The 13,396-nt window shown below is 33.6% G+C and overlaps 1 protein-coding gene and 1 long non-coding RNA gene across 2 annotated transcripts in view; one reads left to right on the plus strand and one right to left on the minus strand.

The window, feature by feature from the left end:
- The first annotated feature begins 3,674 nt into the window (after positions 1–3,674).
- On the plus strand, positions 3,675–10,904 carry LOC128547915 (uncharacterized). The gene is made up of 2 exons (XR_008366771.1): positions 3,675–3,866; positions 10,678–10,904. It is a non-coding gene; the product is annotated as an uncharacterized LOC128547915 (long non-coding RNA).
- Positions 10,905–12,903: 1,999 nt separating this feature from the next.
- Positions 12,904–13,396, minus strand: part of LOC123530335 (uncharacterized) — a 66,723-nt gene continuing 66,230 nt past the window's right edge. Inside the window, exon 15 of the mRNA XM_053520883.1 lies at positions 12,904–13,040. Coding sequence (XP_053376858.1) covers positions 12,904–13,040 — 137 coding nt within the window. The remainder of the gene's footprint in view (positions 13,041–13,396) is intronic.

Raw genomic sequence — 13,396 nt, forward strand, 5'->3', positions numbered from 1 at the left:
GGCTACCTATTGTTGTCTATATGTATAGCCAGGTTTTCCCTAATCTATGTCTGTATGTTTGGCAAGTAGGGCCAATCTGTATACACAGGATACCCAGAGTGGCATGTCTGTTTACCCTCGATACCGACAGTGGCATCAATATTAGGCTCGGATGGCCTGTCTGTAAACAAATGATACCAAAAAATGGCCTGACTATATATCACTTATACACAGTTTGCCTGTCTGTATCCTAAGAATATCCATAGTGGCATGTATGAAAAGCCAAGTTTGTCTGCCGATATACCAAAGATATAAAGATATACATATGTGCCTTCTCTATACCACTTGATACATTTAGTGCCCAGTCGATATACCAAGTATACTATTGATACCAATTTAGGCTATCCTGTCTGTAAACCCAATGCATGTTTTAAATAGTATATTGTTTAATTATCCGTCAAAATACTGCAAAACCTTACATAAAACCTTCTGTACATTCTCCAGTATATTAGAAAAACTGAACATACTGACTTCTTGACGGCCATTGTGAAAAGTGGCTGTCTTATTGGTTGGCTGAGATGGTGTCAACCTGATTTAAAACAGTAATGTTTTTCAATCACAATACTGTGCTAAACTACATAAAACAACTATTTAAACTCTATAATGTATGCAAAGAAACCTTAACACATTGACATTTGGCAGCCATTTTGGTATGGTCTTATTATCAATTGTTTTTATCAATCTTAATATTGCAATAAATTACATTAAAACTTATGTAAACGCTCATATATATGCATACTTTTGAACATACCTACCTTTGGTGGTTGTTTTGGTCGCCATTTTGAAAAAAAATGGCAGCCAATTAGCTGTGTTGACATAGGTTCACAGGTTCGCAGTTTGAAATAGCTGGTAGATATGTACTAATACAAAAGAATTGCCTTGCTTTTGTGAAAACAACTACACAATTGTTCTAAAAAAAGCTGTTGGTCAGAAGTCAACTCAGCCCACCCACTTCTAGCAGTATCTACACATAAAACACACATGATGGTAATAAAAACAGTTGCGTTTATCAAGAAATGTGTATCCCACATATCATTTGCTACCTTTCTGTTTTTTAAATCATGAAAATTATATATAAAAGAATAAGTATTATACAGCTGTACATACATGCCAATTTTTATCGTAATTTTGTACGATTTTGTCGCTTTCATTAATATTAGTTAGTATGCAAGTGAGCTAATTTGCACATAGTGATTTTATTTAATAGCTGAATACATTGGCTTTAATCAAATACCATTTTTGCTCACTTATTTCATCAAAATGGCGAAGATATGATGCCGTATAAGTGAAATTAATAAAAACCGCACTTAATGACCTTTGACCTAATTTCTTGACCTTAATTTGACCTAAGAATTGTGACTACCGGCATCAATGAACTACTTATATCATATACTTCACATATAACACATAAACCTTTCATCTTCACGAAATGCCTACGTGGGTGTTTTCCAGCCACATATATGAAAATAATTGGTAAACTATAATGATTTCAAGAGGGCGCAGCCCGAGTAAAATTACTTGTACGACGTATAATCGCCCGAATGCACAGTTACAGCATAGTTACTCATATCAGAATGTAAATTATGACGCCCTTTTTAATTTGGTTAAAATTTTGTGGGGAACTATCAAGTTTTTCCTCAGTTATATACCAGTTTTGGATTTAAACTTTACACAAGGTTTCCTTGCGAACAATCTTTCTTACATAACCAAGTTAAATAACATGATTTTTTATTAGCTCGACTATTCGAAGAGTAGTCTAGCTATTCTACTCACCCTGGCGTCGGCGTCGGCTATGGTGTCGGCGTCGGCGTCGGCGTCACACCTTGGTTAAAGTTATGCATGCAAGTACATATGGCTATCATTTAAAGGCATATAGCTTTTAAACTTATTTTTTCTTTTCCTAGGTCAATTACCAACCTCACTGGATCTAGTCCCATAACTCTGACATGTATTTTGGCCAAATTATGCCCCCTTTTGGACTTAGAAAATCCTGGTTAAAGTTTTACATGCAAGTTACTATCTCCAAAACTAATGCAGATATTGAATTGAAACTTCACATGTGTCTTCGGGGTTATGAAACTAGATGATAGCATCAAGTCCTATAAATCTGATATGCATTTTGGCTAAAATATGCCCCCTTTTATTAGAAAAGCCTGGTTAAAGTTTTGCATGCAAGTACATATGGCTATCATTTAAAGGCATATAGCTTTGAAACTTATTTTTTTCTTTTTCTAGGTTAATTATCAACCTCACTAGGTCAAGTCCCTTAACTCTGACATGTATTTTGGGCAAATTATGCCTCCTTTTGGACTCATCATCATGGTTTAATTTTTATATGCAAGTTACTATCTCCAAAACTAATGCAGATATTGAATTGAAACTTCACATGTGTCTTCGGGGTTATGAAACTAGATGACAGCATCAAGTCCCATAACTCTGACATTTATTTTGGCCAAATTATGCCCCCTTTTGGACTTAGAAAATACTAGTTAAAGTTTTGCGTACAAGTACATATAGCTATTACTTAAAGGCATATAGATTTGAAACTTATTTTTTCTTTTTCTAGATCAATTACCAACTCACCGGGTCAAGTCCCATAACTTTGACATGTATTTTGGGCAAATTATGCTCCCTTTTGGACTTAGAAAATTCTTGTTAAAGTTTTATGCAAGTTACTATCTGCAAAACAAATGCAAATAATAAATTGAAACTTCACATGTGTCTTTGGGGTTATAAAGCTAGTTGATTGCATCAAGTCCCATAACTCTGACATGCATTTTGGCCAAATCATGTCCCCTTTTGAACTTAAAACTTCTGGTTACAGTTTTGCATTGTTACTATCTCCATAACTAATGCAGATATTGGATTGAAACTCTATAGATATTTTAACATTTAGGGTAATATTCCTGCTTCTGGGACAACGGTTCGAATAGTCGAGCACTGGCTGTCTTACGGACAACTCTTGTTTTTATACTAGTTACCTTTTTCTTCTTAATAAATTCGTTTAAAAACTGTTAAGATGTATTTAAGTAACAGAGTTTAGAGTTGTAGAGTTTATTCAAATATACTCCACTGGGCTACAAGCCCACAGTGTCACACATATATATATTATAAACGAACAGTGGTGAAAAATGAGGAAAGTAAGCCAAATACATTTTACATGGATGAAAACGGTACACTGACAAAACAAATGTGTATATATGAAAAACTTTAACATGATATTCACTCAACTTACTGGATTTCCTGTAGGATATATTTATACCATTGCATAGCAATTTGAAATATAGATTAATTCTAAATTGATCAGTAATGATTTCAAATACGATGTTATTTACACCTCAGTGATGACAGTTTGAAACATTAGCAACTGTTTAGTAAATGGTTATACAAACAAGCGATTCATGATATATAAAATCCTGGCCTCAGAAAATTTTCCCATCAATTTTACATTATTACAGAGAAATAATTCTTCCTACATTTTGTACATACAGTGACCTCACTACTTTCGTCTAACCTCAATGAAGCGCTACCGTAGTGTACACAAACCAACGAAAATTCCTGTTTGATATGGATTAGGTCGATCAAATAGCAAGAATTATACTAAATATATGTCTATTTTCGTATTTCAGCGGATCGAGCCAGAAACATTAGAATATCCGTGAGTAATTTTACATGGCACAGTTACCGACAAGTGAGCTGGCTTGATAAAATTACTAATCACGACTGTGAGGTCATTAAAATACCAGATGGCGTTACAGCGAGATATGTGAAACTTGACCAGTATGCAAACACTTTCTTTCACCTTTGTGAAGTGAAAGTATATGCAAGTACGTATTTAATATGGGCATTAAAAATGTTCTCGTTGTTGCTCGTACTTGTACAAGTGTAACATACACTTTGCATATCATTTCGGATAGCTTACTGTATGTGTGAGACGAATAAGAGGTTGCTGTATTACCAAACCTATTACTGATGACTATGTCAGAGTCGCTGAATAAATAACAACACTGCATGATTCTAGATTTTTCCTGAACTATAAGAAATGTATTGAGAACTATTTCAGTCACCCTGCGTTGGTTAAAGTTTTGATGCGCTTTCACTTTGTCTCTCTAGGTGCTAAACGTGTTTGCTTCAGTGTTGAAACAGTTCTTCATAATAATCTACATCATGTAACATAAATACTATAACTCTTGCACCAATAATTCATGAATTAAGTTTACACGTAGAATAGTTACTATAGCAAAAAGTAACATTTGCGCGATATACTGGTTAGAGTTTTTCTATTTAGTTTTATTAATACATTTTAACATTTTTGGGCTTTATTCTGGTAGTATAGATATTTTTTGAAGTAATATTTTTTTCCCAGATGCTTATATTTTAGTTATATTAAAAACTATACCGGGGCCTCAGTTATGCAGAATGTTTATTTTTTGTGGTGAAAAATCTAACTGTAAAAGTGAATAGTTTGTATGTTCTTTTCTGTCATAACTGTTTAAAAAAGTGGGTCGTTCTAGGTCTTTTGATATTACATTGATTCTCCACTAAATATTAAAATTAAGTGAAAATTCAGTCCCACGAGCGTTTCAGCTAACACAACTGTAACAAAATATGTTGAACTATTTATAAACATAAAACAAACGTACTGTGGGTAAAATCACATTTAAATATCATGTGCATGACATATTTGTGAAAAGTACATCTTCTTAATCTTCTTGATATGGCCAATTGCCCCTTGTCCCCCGCTCGAAAGCATACATTTGCATTTGAATAAAGCCGTATTACCCTTAGGTATGATGAAAATTAACTTTTTTCCTTACCATACTGTGTCAAAGATTGAGTGAAAAGGCATTTTCTAAGGATCAACCATCTTATTTATGAAATGTGCATCTTAAATTCTTGTCCCTTAAACACTGGATAGATACGTTACTAAACTTCAGAGAGACCAGAAAACCACATATATGACCCTTTTGTGATTTAATATTATGTTTTCAAAACCGTAAGTTATTATATTTTACCATACGCCAACTGTTTTGCCAACCATTTAATTGCTAAAGCTACAATATTTTCTCATAATGGACACGATACAATTAATTATTAAATTCTAAATAGATACGTTACCACCATTTCTTACTGAAAATCATTCACCATTACAAGCACATTAAAAATATTTAAACACAGTAATTGTCCGTGTATTTTCTAGTGATTTAACATTTTTTAATAAATCCGACAATAATAAAGGATCTTCAGATTCACTTTTGTTTTTTGGCAAACAGATACGTTACAGATAGATACGTTACCGATTTCAATTAAGTAAACTCTTAATTGACTATTTCACGCGACTTAATGACGTCATACGAATATTTTACGTCACAATGTGAGTGCGATGACCCGTGTTGTTTTGAACGCCATTTTGTATACAAAACCTGGATATTAAATCGACGTGAATCTGGATAATACGGTAAGTGTACTTTTTCTTCATATTTTGTGAACCAAACTTAAAAAAATAAATCATTTATTTACCCTATTACTTTAAGTAATGCATATAATTTAATGTTCGTACTTTATAACCATGGTCTGTAGTGAGATAAAAGAACTATGTACATTCAACTGTGGGTAACGTATCTATTGTTCATGATAACGTATCTATTCTATACTTAGTGATGTAATTTATTGAAGAATACTATGGAATATTGTTTTCTATTTTTGAATAGATTATAAAAAAAATATAAAATAAGATAATATGTAATATAAATTACATCTTAAAATCAGAAACGAGGCTTGCAAGTGGCTTTAATTCAGATAAACATGAACATTGTTCACGTCATATTGTTATTTACATATAAGTAGCAGAATGAATTATATCTAAATCTTATTGTTTTTCAGAAAACATGGCAAAATCAAGAGCTGAAATACAGCGGCAATACAGAGAAAGGAAGAAACAACTAAACAGTACATTCCTAGAAAAAGAACGAGTGAGACAGAGGCAATACAGAACACCAGCCAGCGTAATGAAACCTCAAAAACGTAAGGAGAAAAACGAAGCAGCTAAAATGTACTGTGCAAAATACAGATCCAAGATGAAAGAAATGAAAAGAAATTGCCGAAATCAAAATGTAGAAGAAGCTAACTTGGTGCAGTCATCAGATATAAGCAGTTCAAATGATAATGTTGTTACAAGTAGTAGTGCATTAACAATAGGATCACCATTAGTTACACGGTCAGGTACTTCAAATGAAGAACTGCTTGTTCGGTTTGACTTTAGAAGGCGAAGCAGCAGCTCAATGAAGAAAAGGCGCAAAACAGCTTTATCAGCAGCAAGATCTGAGACAAATAGGTTAAAGAGTGAATGCGATAAATGGCAGAAAATGACATGGAAATATAAGAAACGTTGCCAAAGAATGAAAAATGAGCAAACTAACAAAACTGACGAGAATGATACTATTCCTGTAGAAAGTTTAACACCCAAGAGTAAAGCACACCATGACATCAGAGAGGCAGGTTTGACACCGAGGTCTTTACCGAAATCAATTGTTAGAAAACTCGTTATGGGGAATACAGTATGCTCAGAAATACAAGAAGTAGTAGAGAAAAACCCACAACAATCAAAACGCAGAGTTATAAAGAAGGTATTCAGTGGCAGAATTGTGAAAAAGTATAGATGTTTATCTCTTCTTAAAAAGAAGACTGGTGTAAGAGTTGGTAGACTGAACGATACTGAGAAAAGGGTGGAGTTTACAAAACGATTTAGAAAAAACAAAGAACAAGAACGTCTTAAGGAGGAGGTCAAGGATTTTTACGAAAGAGATGACGTGAGTAGATGCATGCCAGGCAAACAAGATGTTTCCAAAAGCGATGGACAAAAGAAACAAACACGAATCTTAAATGATTACTTGTCAAACCTACATGAAAAATTTTGTGCCGAATCACAAGGAATGAAATGTTCGCTTTCTCAGTTTTGCAAACTACGGCCGCAACATGTAAAACTGACAAGCTTGATTTCAAGAAACACCTGCCTCTGTACAAGTCACCAAAACATGGCATTAAAACTAAAATGTCTGCGATCTGTCAATGTTAATATCAGCCCTAATCCAGAAGTCGCCAGCAAACAGTGGATATGGAACATATGACAACTCTCCTCTCCAATATAACAGCAGAGGATGTTGAATTTGAGTCATGGCAGAGGGTAGTATGCAAAGACGGAAAGAATCGTATGCGCATTGTGAAAACAACACAGAAGCTGACGGACTTCATAGCAACTATGACAAAACAGTATGATTTGTTTTTACAGCATGTTGAGCGTGTGCGTCACCAGTACAGATCTATCGCAGAACTAAAGGCTAATCTTCCAATGAACGAGGTCGTGATACAAATGGACTTTGCTGAAAACTTTGCCTGTCAGAGCGCAGATGAAATTCAAAGCGCATACTGGAATTCTACCAACGTGACTTGCACCCAGTTGTAGCACATCAGAAATCGCCGAGCGGTGAACTTGAACACAAAAACTATGTGTTCATATCAGATGTTAATCATCATAATTCCCGAGCTGTGGTGGCTATCATACAAAAGTTAGTTCCACTGGTCAAGACAGATTTCCCAAATGTAACAAAGATGCACTATTGGACAGACTCGCCAACTTCACAATACCGTAACCGATACATTTTTGATATACTTTGTAGACATGAAGACATGTTTGGCGTAAAGGCAGTATGGAACTACTTTGAAAGTGGGCACGGCAAAGGTCCCTGCGACGGAATTGGCGGGTCAGCTAAGCGACAGGCATCAGACGCTGTGAAACAGGGAAAGGTCTCCATTCAAGATGCATCCGAGTTTTATGAATGGGCTTCGCTGCACGAAAAGAAAATCAAGTATATTTTTTATACACATGAAGAGTATGATGCAGCAGATGCTTTGATCAGAGAGAGAAATACAGATCCTATCCCCGGTACCATGAGATTACACGCAGTTGTTCCTGCTGACAGGTCATCGGTGTACACCAGAGATGTTTCATGTTACTGTTTTCAGTGTCTGACTGGGTCTTTGTGTGAAAGTTGGAGTAAATATCAGCTTACAACCAACCAACAAGCCGCCACTGTCGAACCATTAGGTACAATAACTTAACCAAATTCTTTTAAGAGTAAATAGATTTGTTCTTTAAGTGTAGCATAATTATTTTAATATCGGATAACCATGCTTTTCAGTAATCAAATATATTAATGTGAAATATTCCCTAAAACGAGTACACATATTATCGCATTAACTTAATAGCTGACGGTAGTCTCTTGATTCAAGGTATTAACACAATAAAAAAAATAAAGATGTCTACCAGGATAATTATTTTGTGTAAAAAGTAACTGAACAGGTTTTTTCTTTAACTTATTACATTTATAAAATAATATATCAAGTATCTTTGATAATTAATAGTGTTTATGTTGTCATTTCAGAAGTGCATGAGCCAATGGAGACTACAGAAGTAGTTGATGCGGGAACGGCGATAGATATGGAGTTCGAACCACCTGAGATTGGCACTTATATAGCCGCAGTGTACAACAAGAAATGGTTCATAGGACAAGTAATAGATGTTGATGTTAAAGACTCTGACATTTTCGTTAACTCCATGGCTGATGTGGTCACCAAAAAGGGCGTAACATATAAGTGGCCAAACCCCTCCGATGATTTATGGGTTCCCTTCAATAAAGTAATCTGCAATATAGTCCCTCCAACAGCTATTGGTAGATCGAAACGATCCTTTGTCATTGCAGACGGTACAAGAGAACTAATTGAAGCTAAATTTGCGTTGATGAAAAAATAGACAATATGAATAGATACGTTACCAACACTGATAACATTATATATGACAGTATATGTCGGTTTCTGATTCTAAAACAATTTCTTAAGACTCACATTGAGTAGTCTTACATTGTTAGCCAGTTAATTTGTGTTGTTGTTCATGTTCGTAATGTTTCATATTTTTCGATATTAACATTATTGTTCGAATAGATACGTTACTATTTTATGACCTTTGTTTACAGATAGAGATCTGAAGATATATATATATATGTTTGTTCAGGCTGAACTATGTCGGCATATAGGCATGGCAAATCGATCTAATCACTGGATATTACAGCTTAATTTGTGTATATTATAAACAAAGGATACAGCTTTGACCAATACGAAAATGAAAAAATAACATTATTTGGTACGCTTATGAAAACCAGAAATATTTTTTATAAAATGTATATTTTTCCATCGATTTTGAACTACCTTAATACAGAATAGTTGTAAGTGTGTAAACCAAATGCTAAATAGGAAATATATATACCCATGACATTAAATATGCGCCTGAAGTTAAGCAAAAATTAAGTAACGTATCTATATTAAGCGAAATTTGAATTCTAGGTGACTTAATTCCAACCTAAATACTGACTTTTTCTGATAGAGCTAAGAAAATCTAGTACTTGTTCAATGTCATATATGCATTCAGACTCAAAATAAAGTTCTTCAAAGTTACTTTGTGAAAATTTCATTATTTGGTTTTCTCACAATTTTAATTTGCATGTTTAGTGGAGAATCAATGATTAAAATTATGTAACACCACCTCCATAATTTCAGCCACCTAACCTGTTTCTAACCGTAAATGGATCACTAAATACACATTGTCATATGTTTTTTCTTCTTAGATATTAAACGGTATCCCCATTTAAACTATCAATCTGTTTGAAAGGTCTAGACTAAGAGACTTAATGAATAACTGCGACACACACGTTTCTCACCATTATTTGCTAGAATTATACTTTCTTATGAATGTATAAAGTTTTTTTATTTTATGCTCTTCGGTGAAATACTGAAATTTATCAGTGAAATAAAATTGATATTTTCACTGTTTCAAACAGTGAAAATATCATTTTTATTTTTCAATGGTAGATCTACGGAACTACACTTGAATAAGAAATAATACGAATTATAGATCTAAATGATAGAAAATTCCTTGCAAAATATTCTTCAGTAAAGGTATAAATGTATAAAAATAATAACAGGATCATAAATATTTACCTTCTATTATAAATAAATGTAAAAATAATCAGGAAACATAATAAAACTATTTACATTTTTTCTACAAAGATATTCTGACGTCACGATATTATGACGTCATGATGCGATGCACGTGACGTTGCGCGGACCAACTGGATATAATTTGATTTAAACCATTAAAAATACATAAGATAAATAGAAAATTTGTTTGTTTCAGTGTAAGATCGAAATATATTTCACTCGTGAACACCATAATTTACATTTTCACTCGTGGCTGAAAATATTATAGTGTGTTCACTCGGTGAAATATATTTCGATCTTACACTAAAGCAAACAAATATCCTCTATATCTTGAAAAATGAGAAAAATTAACCTGGTCACTGTCTTAATAGTTTATGAAGTAGTAAAAGTGTTCCTTTTTGTTTTGTCAAAACCATTCAGCATGTAGTTTTAGTATTTGTTTAAAGACAAATGAATATGTAAACTGTAGAATTTTTTATGTCTTATGGAAAGTCATTCCAGATTTCTTTTGGCCTATTGTGGCATTTTAAAACTGGATTTTGATAAATTCTTTCCAACAAGAATAATTGTGTTGTCTTCTAATTCCAGACGTGCCTGAAGGAGAAGATGAAAAATGGGAAAAAATAATCAAGAATGCTCTAGATTTACTTGGCAGTGAGAATGACAACAGTACACTTTATGTAAACAATGGATAAACGTAAACTATAATGATCGGACTTGGCAGTGAGAATGACAACAGTACACTTTATGTAAACAGTTCCTCTTTCAATAAATTCTTGCTTACTATTTAGTCTGTAGTAATACTGTTTAAAATAGTTACTTGCCTTGTTTCTTTGTTTTGTTTTTCTATTAAAATATATCAAATACACAGCGGTGTGTTTAGATCCGTTACGGCGACTTTGGATAAATATAACAGTGTAGTCAGTGGCTTAGCTTCTATAAGGCACTGCAGGCCCGGGCCTGCAGATTATCCGAGAAAATGAAAAAAATAAAAATGCCAAACATGCAATAAAAATCAAAGGGTAAGAGGGGTTAGGCTGTAGGAGCTAATGATCATCTAAAAACCAATATTGAACATGTAATTAGAGCTTATTTATTCTATTTCAATGATTACAAATTGAAAAAAAAAAATAAAACAGATACCAGTAGTTTAATTATTTGCTCGCTCTTATACCACCGCCCCGCAAAATATCGCCCCGCAACTTTGTTAATGTCAGTTACAGTTACCACTGTCACCACAAGGCATTTTCTCAATTTTGATGAAAATTTAAATTGTTTATTTCTGTATTTTTTACACTGCCGATGCACTATAATGAATTTATGAAAATTTAGATAATAAAATATAATTCAGATCTTTTTTTCCCCATAAAATCATATGATCGTCACGTGATAACCTGTGATTTGAAAACGGAGCTTATCCAATCAAATCGCTGTGCGGAGTTTGATTGTTTACAATTACGTCACGTCGTTCGTTAGTCATTTACCGCACGCGTTGCCCGTATACTTTATCGTAGAATAGTTACATTTATTTATTAATTTTGTTGGGTTTAATGTCGCACCAACACAATTATAGATCATGGGGACTTTTCAGCTTTGATGGTGGAGGAAGACCCCAGGTGCCCCTCCGTGCACTATTTCGTCACGAGCGGACACCGACCTTCCGTAAGCCAGCTGGATGGCTTCCTCATATGCAGAATCAACGCCCCGAGTGAGACTCGAACCTACATCGATGAGGGGCAAGTGATTTGAAGTTATAGATGGTCCCCCTAAGTATTTATATATATGCGACGGGTCGAGTTAGAATAATAATAAAATGTTTAAAACTGGTACTAGAATATATGTGATGCAATTAATGGCGAAAAGGCGTCAGTCTGGTCAATGGATTAAAACTAAAATTTATAGACCAGGGCCCAGTTGTTCGAAACTTTAACAGACTGTTAAACTAATCGCCTGTTAAATTTTGATTCAAAATACTAGTCTTGGTAGGAAACACTAGTACGATGTTTTAATTTTACCGTAAATACGTTTTAGTGTTCATAATCCTTAAGTCATACATTTGTTTTTCTTAGTTTTCTAAAATGTTGAAATATTACTTTAATCGACTGTTAGCTTAATCAACTGTTAAAGTTTCGAACAACTGGGCATTGAGGTGTTACATTTTAACGTTAAATGACCTCTTTGTAAATGCTGTCAGAAAAAAAATGTTGGGTCATTCATACTTAGTTTGTCAAAATGTATAATAATATACTGTTATTACAGTAAAAATTCAATTTTGAAAATAAAAATCACTTTTTTTGTTTACATTACTGACCAGTCAGAACGGATTAATGTTACCTTATTCCCTGTACTTTTTTTGGTGGTTTCTGACCTACGAACTGTCACGATATGTAAACAAAAAGATCTTGTGAAAATATACATAAACATGATAAAGGAAAAGCTTTACGTCAATGAATATCACTACCTGACTTTTATTGGGAAGCTTTTAAAACTTTCGTAAGATCCTGGATCATGGACATTGTCCTAATAGTCTTTTGAGAATTGTAATCCTGTGGATCTTTTCCTTATATTTTTTTTAAAAAGATTTTTATGATAAGTTATGTATCGCCTATAAAGAATTCCGTTGGTAATATTTTTAGGTCACACTACACTTAATAGTATTCCCTATATATTCTATATAAAACATTTCATTTTTAAAGAGCTACCAAACATAGCTAGACCCATTTCAGAGAACAAATCCTTACCTCATTTTAAAGAGTTTTGATAAAACTGATATAAAATGAAGAGAGGGTTCATGTATCTTCTAAGAGAGATTTCTCATGTCACATTTGCTAACCGTAAAATCACATCAAACTCACACTGCTGTAACCTTGAAGTACTACTCATACTAAAATTGAGTTTCACTTCACCAAATACAATCTCCTCTCCCATTTCTTCTATCAAGATGTCAAAAACTACATCAACAATGAAATATAAACAGAAAACAGCTTTAATTTAGACCTCTGCGGCCATGTCAAGTTCAAAAACTAGTCCGCCATTGCGCGACTAGGCCAGATGGCTTCCGCGCTGGTAACTTTAATATAATTATGCACTTACAACACAAATTTGGCAGCCATTTTTGATTTTCAAAATGACTGCCATATTTCAATAAGAATACCGTTAGACATTCAACGAAGTCTTAAAATTAACCAGTTCTTCTTACGAAACACGCAGATTTATATTTCCAAATGGCTATAATGTTTATATAAAGTTTTACTGATGCATTGAATTTTTATACACGAAAACCATAATTTTAAATGAAAATTTAGGT

This window comes from Mercenaria mercenaria, chromosome 13 (assembly GCF_021730395.1).
Source record: "Mercenaria mercenaria strain notata chromosome 13, MADL_Memer_1, whole genome shotgun sequence".
NCBI classification, from domain to species: Eukaryota; Metazoa; Mollusca; class Bivalvia; order Venerida; family Veneridae; genus Mercenaria; species Mercenaria mercenaria.